Below are 10752 nucleotides of genomic sequence, written 5' to 3'. Positions count from 1 at the left end.
CCATGATATAATGCAAGACTGAACAAAATAGTAATCGTACAAACATATAACACAATTGATTTTGGTATGAAATTCAATTTGGAACATATTTCTCAAGTTAGTAGAACATATACTGAAGTATCATGGATAATCAACTGCCACATCGATTCCTAAAGGCAGAGGCAATCGTGAACATCGGTCACTGACAAGCACATTCATTTCCATTTGCTTTTCTGACAAATGTGTTCTCAACAAAACAATCGTACTCGGATACCATAACCACAGTTTATTTTTACATAGCAGGGAGTGCACTTTTCTTTCGAGGGAGCTAGTGTTTCTTTTATCGGTACTTTCACGCTTGAGTGGTGAGGAAAAGAACATAGGAGAGCTCTTCGACCATGGGAGAGCTCACCAGTCTATTTCGGCTCACAAAAGCCGCTAGATCGTGATGCTGCCACAACATTCTACAGCTCGTGTAGAATCATAGATTTTCAGGATTTTCTATGGGTCACGATTCGGGGTAATCTGTGCCAGCCCGAGAGGTTGGAAGCTTGGCATATTGTTTCACTTTTGTTTGCGTGTAAATGTTAAGTGTATGCCGGTTGTCGCTGTCAACTTCACTGTGAAATATGTTCTGGAGCACAGTTGCTTTAATTTTATGTGTCAAATTATTGCTAATTCCATCATAGTAAGTACAGACAACATAAATCCAATGTAATAATTCCAAATATGGTTAAAATTATGTGTATAGAAGTGCATGTTAGCAGAAGCGCCAACACAATGTTGCCAACACCAGAGAGGTTATGTGGAAGGATAGCATTTATTATAGTTTTCAAAATGTTATATCGGAAATATAAATCGTGACATGTGCCGAGCGTATGCTCATTTTTACAAACTGACTTGGATACAGTAGTTTTTGTAGTTCCTTCTAAATTAACTGTGTTTAGAAATGTTTTTCAACAAGAATAATCGCTTACGACAACGACAAATTTGATCGGCTGCCCAACCTGTAGTAGGGGTCCCCAAACTGTAGACTTCGAATGCCGTCGTTTTATTTGTATGAACGTGGTGCAGATTCATTGTCACTGTTTTCAGTTGTGCTTTGCGATGCACCATTAGAAATTAAATAAATAATGGGTATTGTAATTGAATGGGACACATTAGCTTTTGGTCTGTGCTGTCGATATAAATTTGTTTGGTGGGGATTTTACATAAATACCACATAGAAAAAAACAATCTCTGTTAAAAGTCAGGAAGGATGATGGCCCGAAAGTAAACACAAATAAAGTTAGCTATGTGCATTAGAATGAAATGCAAAATCATAATATAATGATAGGTAATAAATTAGACTGTGATAAACTCTAAATATTTGAGCTGGTCGGTAGCAAATTAAAAAATACTTTTGTAAAGAATTAAGAGCAGATTAAATTTTGGAATTATTTTTTACCATTGTATAGGGCTGAAACTAGGTCTCATTGAAAGCAGGATGCTGAATAAAATATTTGGAACTAAGGAAAGAAGTAAAAGGAAGTGTCCGTGTTGGTTCTGTGGCCCAGCGAGGTCAGGAATAAGGCGGAGTCATACCTCCTCTACATTCCCCAAATACCTTTGCTGAGTGTGCTGGGGACAGCTTTGAAGACAACTGCATTCATATTTTACCTAGTGCCTGTGTTTCAGAATTTATAAAACCTTTCATAAAGCATGTACTCATTACATCTCTATGGTTTTACTGCTTTGAAAGTAATTTTATAATTTCTTTTTCCCAGTCATTCGACAGATTTTGAGGTACATCGGAACTGGTTGGCCATTACCCATAGCCTGCCCATAAGCGAATGGTACCAGGAAGCAACATCAGAATGGACATTGGATTATCCTCCTTTGTTTGCGTGGTTTGAGTTTATTTTGTCTTATTTTGCAAAATATTTTGATGCTGAGATGTTACAAGTGAAAAACCTGAACTATGCATCTTCAGGAACAATTCTGTTCCAGAGATTATCAGTGATTGTCACAGATTTTGTGTTTGCTTATGGAACTCGAGAGTAAGTACTTCAACCTGCAATTTAAACTGGTTTTAATAAATAACTGAGGAAATAATTTAGGTGTACTCATATCATTGCCATTTTATGTATCTGAAAATATGAAGTCCATTTATGGCTTTGTAAATGTTTCATTATGTCAAAGAAATGTATATATATATATATATATATATATATATATATATATTTTTTTTAAATTCAGGAATGTAATACATGATCTACAAGATCTGCCAAGAGTTGCCTGTTGTTATTGAATATACAACAGTGCCATGGGATCACATTAATGCAGTAATGATCTAGATGTAATAATGGCTTCAGATCATATTATTGCAGCAATGGCCTACGTGATATGGCATGTGAAGGACACCTTTGGAATGTCAGTGTTCTCCAAAGCGTACACCTTTCCAATCCTGTTTTCCTTTCTTTATTTCTTTCTTTCATCCCCCCCCCCCCCCTCTTGTACTTGTGGTCAAGAATAACTGTTGTTTTTGGAATACTATTAATATGATGTACTTTTTTTTTTGTAGAAGCATGAGTACAAATATGTTTGTTTCACTGTTTTACTTTCATTTTATTTAAAACTTATTCTTCTTTCTTTGTAGCAAAATGAGGCTGATACAGAGACTGATCATGTTTATAATTGTAATAGAAAAGGGGATTGGCCATCTATTCTATTTATGTCTGAGTGTTAAAAATTGATATAAGAGAAGTTTATTTTGAAAATAATCACCGCATTTAGAGATAGGGGAGATGTTAAGATGCTGTGGATTATTTTCAGGCTATGTAGCTATTTGAGTAGCAGTGGAATACGAAAAAGCAGCAAATGGGGATCTCGCTGGGGGTCACCAGCTGCGATCTTACAGATACTTCTCTTAGGCAATGCTGGTCTGCTGTTGGTTGACCATATCCATTTTCAATATAATGGTTTTCTACTGGGTCTTCTCTTGATTTCTGTGGCTAGGGTCCTACAGGTAATTAATAATTCTGTGATTTTTGCTACATGTTTGTTTCTTGTCTTAGAAATTTTGTTTGGAGGAGAGATGTTTCAGTATGTTTGTTTTATTGCATATCACAACATATGCCTGACATTTTTTTTATTCATTGAAGTTTTAAGTAAATGTATTTATACATTTATATAAGTTTTCATGTAACCAGTAAGTGACTTTAATATTAAGTTTTCTTTTCAGAATCTGTTCAGCAATAGCAGCAATACTTCCAAAGTTTGAATATAATTTTTGTACAAATAAAATTTATAGTATACATATTATATATTATTGTTTTCATGTTTTGTTTTTGCAGGGTAAATGCTTGATGGCATCATTCTGGTTTGCAGTTCTTCTGAACTTGAAACATATTTTTATATATGTGGCTCCAGCATATTTTGTCTATCTTCTGCGTAGCTACTGCTTCCTTGGAGCACAGTCTAGCAGCTTGGTTCAGTGGAGATCATTTTCTCCAGCTCGATTTGCCAAGCTTGGTTTAGTGGTGGCATATGTTTTCCTAGTCTCTTTTGGACCTTTCATTGTTTTGAACCAACTACCTCAGGTAATTAATATTTATTTATGTTAAATGGCAGGTACATAGAATTTCATGTTTGACCCATTTGCCAAACTTGTAGACCACTTTGCCGTCAAAGACGTTGCCCAGGGTGCACCACAAGGAGGTAGGTCTACTTTGCACTCCAGGTAATTAATATTGCTTCTCAGATTTTATCAATCCATTTCTTAATTTCCGCCCTTTTTATAAAATAATTTAAGAGCCGGCTAATTCCTGCAAGTTATTTTTGTTTTAAATTTGCCATTGATTTTTTAAAATATTCTTAGTACTAATTTAGTTTGGTGCATAGTCTACTTTCCTTTCTTAAGGAAAGAATGTAAGCATCTGAGGGCACCATGCTGTCTGTGTGTCCCTTTCTCAACTTGTGGGCCATTAAACTGTTTTTTGTGAAATTTGGTGGCCACCTTAACCTCATAATTTTCAATTCCATACAGCTGGTAGTAACAACATAGTAGACATATGAACTTGTAAGAGTGCAGCAATACTAGTGCAGTGATATGTGTTAACATTTATTGACAAATATATACCCTTGTAAGATACCTCTTTGTTGAATTGTAAAACAACAATAATTTGAAATATTTTATGGAGATAGATCATAATCATACCAACAAATTATTCTTGAAATATTATTTGTGAATTAAAAATTACAATAATGGCAATTGTGAGAGTTTGAGGTTATATCTGGCAAATTTAACATAGAATCTATGTAAATAATAATAATAATACCCAAAAATATATCAATACCTGTGATAGGCTCTGCTGTAGCTCAGGTGGTTAGCTGTTGGCTTCTTACTTTGGCGTCTCAGGTTTGTGCCCAGTTCAGCCCAGTGGGATTTGTGGTGGATAAAGTGGCACTGGGACAAGTTTTTTCTAAGTTCTTTGGTTTTCCCATGTCTTTATTAATCCCACCACTGCTCCATAACCATTCATGTGTCTTCTTGGAATAGACAGCTGCCACAGGTCCACTGAGTCAGTCTTATCACACCACAACAATAATAAAAAAGAAGATTGTGATAAATGTGTGTTTCAGGTGTTTTCAAGACTGTTCCCATTTAAGCGAGGCCTCTGCCATGCCTATTGGGCACCAAACATCTGGGCTCTCTATAACATTGCTGATAAAATGGCCATTATTGCAGGTAGGAAGTATGCAAGAAAAATTAATAGGATCTTGTTTCTTTTAATAAAACGCTTAACATAATGGTGAGGTTTAGCTTTGTTTCATGCACTGTAGGGTATTAGTAAATGTTATGGCCCACTCTGAAATAATGTTATGTAAGGGTTATTTTTCTGTTATCCCTGTGTCCTTAATCTTTCTATTGTTCTGTTGTTTGCATGTTCATTTATCCTTGTATCCACAGAGGATGTGACTGTTCTCTGATTTGGCAGAGTTGATTTTCATTTCCATTTTATGTTAATCAAATTACTTACTGCTCAGACCACACTTACTGAACAACAAAAATGGTAGAACTCTTGAGATAAATACAAATATTAAACTGATTTTTTTTTTGTGGTTTACAGTTACTTAATTGTCTTTGGCTTTGACATCTTGTGCTACAAATTTGTACTTCTACATTAGCAATGAACAGGCTATGTTTCTGCATGCAACTAAAAATAAATAACCTTTCTCCCTATTGAAACATTATTGCAATCCCTTATAGAATTTGCAGAGTAATTAATCAGACAGCAAAGAAAGAGTACCACTGCTCTATACTTCCCAAAGATATGCATACACACAGAGTATTTTCTGGTTATTTGTGGAGACAGCCATTTAGAAAAACGATGGCATTGAAGGGAGGGTGGTTTTTAAGTTGACCCTAACATTTTGCATTTCATACATCATTTCACAGTGAACTGGAAAATGTAAAAGATAGATTATAATTTGTTGGGCTGGATTATTCTGATGATGGCTGTCTTCTGAGTTGTAGTGTCATGTAATCTGGTAGAAGTTTACCAGTGTTTCAGAGGTCCTTGCTGCCTCCATCATCAAGGCCATGAGTGGAGGTAGGAAGGACCTTTGAAATGTCGGTAAACTTCTACCAGACTGCACGACATTACAACTCAGAAGACAGCCATCTTTGGCCTCACTGCCTTGAAGTCTTAAATCCTACTTGGATTCTTCTCGTTCTGCTGTCAGGATTTTGATGGTGTGTTAAAAGGCGTGTGTAAGTTGAAACAGTGTCACAGGCAGGTGTATTTTGTCTTATTATTTGAAATATGTAAAATGAATGTTATTTTGTTAACCAGTTTGGTCTTTAGTTGTACATTACTCCTTTGTATGAATTTTGAAATGTGTTTCTTGTAATTATAAAAATTTATTTCAGACTGCTTATGAATGGTTACCTTCTGATGGACAAGAAACAGGGCATTTTAAAGCATAAACCTAGTACTTAGTCTTTTTTATGTTAAATGTTGTTTTGGAATGAGTGAGATAGTCTAAGAATAATGTTCTTTTCCTATAACTAAGGGAATAATACAAGAAATTAAATCACACCTCTTGTACAATAAAATATGATTTTCAGGCAGGCAACTTGGAATTACCAGTAATGTGTCTGCTGCTGTCATGACTGGTGGACTTGTTCAGGAATACAATCATGTTTTTCTACCAGAAATTACACCCAGAACTACTTTTTTGTGTACACTTCTCTCAGTTCTGGTGAGTAACAATGTAACTTTGTCTCTGTCCCTATCCTCTATTTGAGAGGATAATATTAAAATTAATCATAAAGGACTATAATATGAGGGGTTTTACTGAATACTTCTGGTTTAGGTTAAGGTCCAATGGTGGTATCTGCTGAAAACAATGTTGAACCTTTTAAATTGCATAATGGGAAGGGAATTTCTTGATTGTTGAGAGACTGTTAGCATCTCCCTAAGGACTCTGCTCTGTGGAGTTCATTTCCACACTCTTACCTGTAGGCCATTAATATGATCTATGCATAATTATGTCACTTGTAGTGTAATGAAGATAACATTACAAGTATTCAAATAATTTGCATGCCTTCAAAAAGTTTGTATTCCGTCATGTGTTTTAGCCAGCCCTGGTGAAGCTGTGGTGTTGCCCTGGAAACCCATACCATTTTGTGCGCTGCATAGTTCTGTGTGCCTGTGGATCTTTCATGTTTGGCTGGCACGTGCATGAAAAGGCTATTCTTCTGATCATCATTCCATTAAGGTTTGCTTCTGGCAGCATGGATTATTTTGTATTTGTGGCATGATTCATGCGTTAAGAGTAATGGTAAATGTGGAAATGATACCAGAAATATTCCTACACTTTTTAGTTCATACTTAAGGTGGCTTCTGGAATGATTCCCCAAAACAGGATGGGAATTTATTATTGATCGTGGAATATCTGAGATAGAACTTTTTGAAGGAAACCATGCTTTTGGAAATATACAACAGTGCTTTTAACTTGATTTTCCAAAGGGAAGATAGTTAGGGTGTCATCCATCTGTCTGTAGTTCCAATAGTAACTTAAGATCTGTAAGTAATTGTGATGAAATTCAGAATGAAGGTAAAGTAACTCATTGTGACTGATGCCATGTTTGTTAAGTTCCAACATTTAGTCATATCAGGTGAATTTTAGAAGTGAGAGCAGAAACAAAGATATTCAAAATAGGGTCTTATGAATGCAGTAATAAACACGTGGGTTCCATAAAATGAAATTTATTAACCAACTTGTTGAGGAGTATTCTGCAGCATGTAGTATACTTAGTGATTCTTTGATGTTATTAATGTCTAGACATTGTAATAGCTGAGAATGTAGGTACATGTGTTTACATTTTGTCATTTTAATAGTGAAAAGATAAATTGTATGTGTTATGTCATTTATTTCAGTTTCATGGCTGTTATATGGAAGAAAGAAGCTCAGATGTATGTGTTCCTGGCTACAGTGGGGCATTATTCCCTGTTTCCTTTATTGTTCACGGCATTTGAACTTCCTATCAAGGTGCTTCTGTTAGTCCTCCATTCTTCATATGCTTTCTTTAACTTAGCCAGTTTATTTGATATGAAGAAGTGTTCATTATGTCTTCCCCTTCTCAGTGGACTTGAATCAGTTTATATTTTAGGACTTGTTCCTCTATTTGTGTTTGAAAATGTGATACTTCCATTATTAGGGTTGAACACAAGACTGCCCTTCTTACCTCTTATGCTTACGTCTGTGTACTGTGCTGTGGGTGTCTTGTACTTTTGGCTGAAGTATTACTGGCATTTCCTTACCACTAGTGAGATAAATCATAAGCGAAAAGCACATTAATGTTACTACAGTTATAGAAGCATTGTAAAACATTAAGAAAGGCTGTGCCATACATGTGCCGCAAAACTTATTTTGAGAAATCTCATTGCTGTATCTTGGGGGCATGGTAGTTTGACCTTTTACTTTTATCCTAGGGTCTTAAAACAGCTTCCAAGATACAGTGTTATGTCTGAGCTAACTTGACTTCTACTGCCATCACCTGATGCCACTGTACAGCATCTCCTGTAATGTAGGTAGTTAAAATCTACTTTTGATATTGCTGCAGCTGACTGACTAGGAAAGTCAACAACCAGCAGTGTTCAAGTGTTCATACATAAGAGAATGGCCATGCCCCGGTATAGCTGCCTATACTTCTTATAATATACTATGAAGGTGTAAAGTGTCATGAAATGATTTCTTTTGCAGATTAGTTAAATTTATTTTATTTTTTTTAACTTTGGCATTTGGATGAGGTCCAAAGTTATACATTGAACTCCAACCGCAAAAATTTACAAAGCAGAATTGCATTTGTTTTGGTTGCTTAAGCATGGTCTTAAATGAAGATTTTTCTTTATATTACATTTTTATTAAAATATTTTGCATTCGTTCTATAAGTTCATATAAGTTTGTCTGTGGTTAAACCAGTTTAGAATGGACAGAAGGTTGGTTAAAATTGATATGTGAAGAAACACTGTACTGTTGTCATTATGTTTTGAAGAGACTTGGCTTCAGATCCTCATAAGATGCTTAACTACTATCGCAGTCTAAACTGATATCTGATGATGTTTCTCTCAGTGTCTTTAGACACTGGTAAATTTAGTAACATTTTGGTGAAATTCCTTTTGTAGAACAGAAAAGTAATTTTATGGACTTTAAATGTAGTATATATACGACAGATTGGACCAAAGTTAATGTTGTTATGTGTGTTTTATTGTAATAAAATGTACGTGAAATTATCATCTGATTTTAAGTTGTACTTTATTGCCTGTGTCTTTAATTACACAAATTATTAGATTTATAGACATAATGGTGTTAAGATTGTGATGAATATTGAGTTGTGTGTACCATAATACAGTGTTTGTAATAACCTCTTTTGAGCTGTTTGTATCTGTCCAGGCAAATGCAGAGACGAAAAAATCAAAAGAAGCTTGGCAGTGATAACCAATCTCCAGGATTGAATCATGATGTGAGAAAGTTATTTATTCATCTAAAGTCTGTGCTTTATGTGTACAATATAGAAGAATTAACTGTGATAATACAATTTTTATAGAACACTGCACCAAAACTGATAAAGTTTAATTTTGTTATGATAGCAAAGAAGCAGCCATTTTTTTAGTTATTTACAGTTATCTTTTTAAAGATAAAATAAATTGTATGCATTTTGTGTTGTACAACAGTTCTGACAGAATCATTCTACATTTGTCTATCTTTTTATTTTGTAAGCAACAGCTATTTTAGAGAGAAAGATGCAATACACTGTTGTGGCAAGGGCATTTAGGCAACAGTTTCAAGTTCTTTAGACAAAAAGTCAACCTTTGAAACATCAAGGGCAACATACTGTTTTTAGATAAGAGAAAAACAAAAATCAGTATAATAAGTAGTAGTGTAACTTTGGATAAATTATATAATAAAAAATGTTAAATTTTATTTAAAATTATTTTTGTTAATTTTTTACATGGATAAAAGGTGGTTTGATATACATTTTTTGTGTACTGCCAGAAAATAATTTGTATGTATATGTGTCCAAATTGTTTATTAAATAGAATTGTAAAGTGTTCAGTGTGTGATTATAGTGTTACATATAAGATTGTAGAAAGGAACATTTGTTCATTTTTTGAATTTCTCAACTGAACCAATTTTATTTCCCTGAATATTAAATGAACCACTGTGTTACTGTCAATTTAGTCTACTAATTAGTGAGCTGCAGTCTTAATGGATTTCTTTGAAAAGTATCCTGCAAATTAGAGTAAAAGAATGTTGTCTTTCAGTCAAACAATGAGATGACATTTCTTAGTGCTTTTTGTATCAAGTTAATTTCTTATTTATCGTCTCATTGTTTTTATTTATGTTCTAAAATTGATATTGTTTGCCTGTACATTCAGATCATAATTTTGAACTCTAAACACACTTAATGTTTAAAGTATGGGCAGGCTGGCCGAAACAAGTGATCCCACTATGGACTCTTCTTCAGTGACTTTGAAGATAACAGCTGTTGGTGCTAATGTTGTAGCTGTTGTTAAAGCATGATTGTGTGTGTGCAAACTTGAAGACAAGTTTAGACAGGTTGAAACATTCTATGCTGACAAGAATGGCATGAGCAGGGCCAGTGTTTAATGTTGGGCATCTTTTTTATTTAAAGGATATCAGTGGTCTGAACTAAAAATAAAAACTTTTTCTTTTCTCATGTGGTTCATAAATATATATTTGTGACTTCAGATTTGTTTTATTTCTTGTCCAATTAACAGTCAGGATTCACCATATTTGTTTATTCTTGTGCCAAGCCCTTCAGTAAGTTCATTATGATACAGCGTTAAACTGTTGTCATGGTGCAGGGGTACCAGTATTTAAAGACAGGTAAGGATCCTCAGTCAGCCCAGTTATTGTCCACACTAGAAGAAATTAAATTAGGAGACATCTCATATTTGGGAAGGAGTGCACACTAGCATTTTTTCATTCATTATAAATGTTTTAGTTTTGAGCAAGATCACCTTAGTTGTTCAGAGAGCATTTTGTGATATGTATAGCTGGTATCCAAATTATCAGTAGCAGGACTTAGGTACTTTTAATTAATTTTTGAAGAGAACCCTGTATTGAATCACGTCCCATACTCGACAGTATTTTTATTCATTTTCTATGTACACTGAAGTCTTCGATAATGTAAGGTACAGCACAAAATGGCAGTACTGATTAATACATTGTCAAAAATTTATACTGTCAAATTTCTGG

General features: G+C 34.4%; 1 protein-coding gene across 4 annotated transcripts; it reads left to right on the top strand.

Moving 5' to 3' along the window:
* The first annotated feature begins 332 nt into the window (after positions 1-332).
* On the top strand, positions 333-8770 carry xit (ALG6/ALG8 family glucosyltransferase xit). 4 transcript variants are annotated; one of them, XM_022065569.2, is made up of 8 exons: positions 333-667; positions 1746-2018; positions 2794-2986; positions 3315-3560; positions 4603-4708; positions 6092-6225; positions 6605-6744; positions 7407-8770. In XM_022065569.2, exons 1-8 carry the CDS (start codon positions 609-611, stop codon positions 7825-7827), a joined length of 1572 nt encoding a protein of 523 aa, XP_021921261.2. In that variant the 5' UTR covers positions 333-608; the 3' UTR covers positions 7828-8770. The 4 variants fall into 4 exon arrangements, with proteins under 4 accessions (XP_021921261.2, XP_021921262.2, XP_021921265.2 ...); XM_022065570.2 differs by lacking the exon at positions 333-667 and adding an exon at positions 830-855; XM_022065573.2 differs by lacking the exon at positions 333-667 and adding an exon at positions 862-1116.
* Positions 8771-10752: the final 1982 nt, after the last annotated feature.

Source organism: Zootermopsis nevadensis, unplaced genomic scaffold (genome assembly GCF_977971745.1).
Source record: "Zootermopsis nevadensis isolate Lab colony 2312 unplaced genomic scaffold, Znev_1.0 Znev_ptg000001l, whole genome shotgun sequence".
Classification (NCBI taxonomy): domain Eukaryota; kingdom Metazoa; phylum Arthropoda; class Insecta; order Blattodea; family Termopsidae; genus Zootermopsis; species Zootermopsis nevadensis.
The sequence above is the reverse complement of the archived record's forward strand: the minus strand, read 5'-3'. Positions and strand labels throughout refer to the sequence as shown.

What these genes read in the sequence shown, in the direction of transcription:
- xit (XM_022065569.2), top strand. Translation starts at nt 609, where the DNA reads ATGTTCTGGAGCACAGTTGCTTTAATTTTATGTGTCAAATTATTGCTA. An exon ending in TTTGCTTATGGAACTCGAGA is followed by an intron (nt 2,019 to 2,793) that starts GTAAGTACTTCA and finishes GATTATTTTCAG; the next exon opens with GCTATGTAGCTATTTGAGTA. An exon ending in TAAAATGGCCATTATTGCAG is followed by an intron (nt 4,709 to 6,091) that starts GTAGGAAGTATG and finishes TATGATTTTCAG; the next exon opens with GCAGGCAACTTGGAATTACC.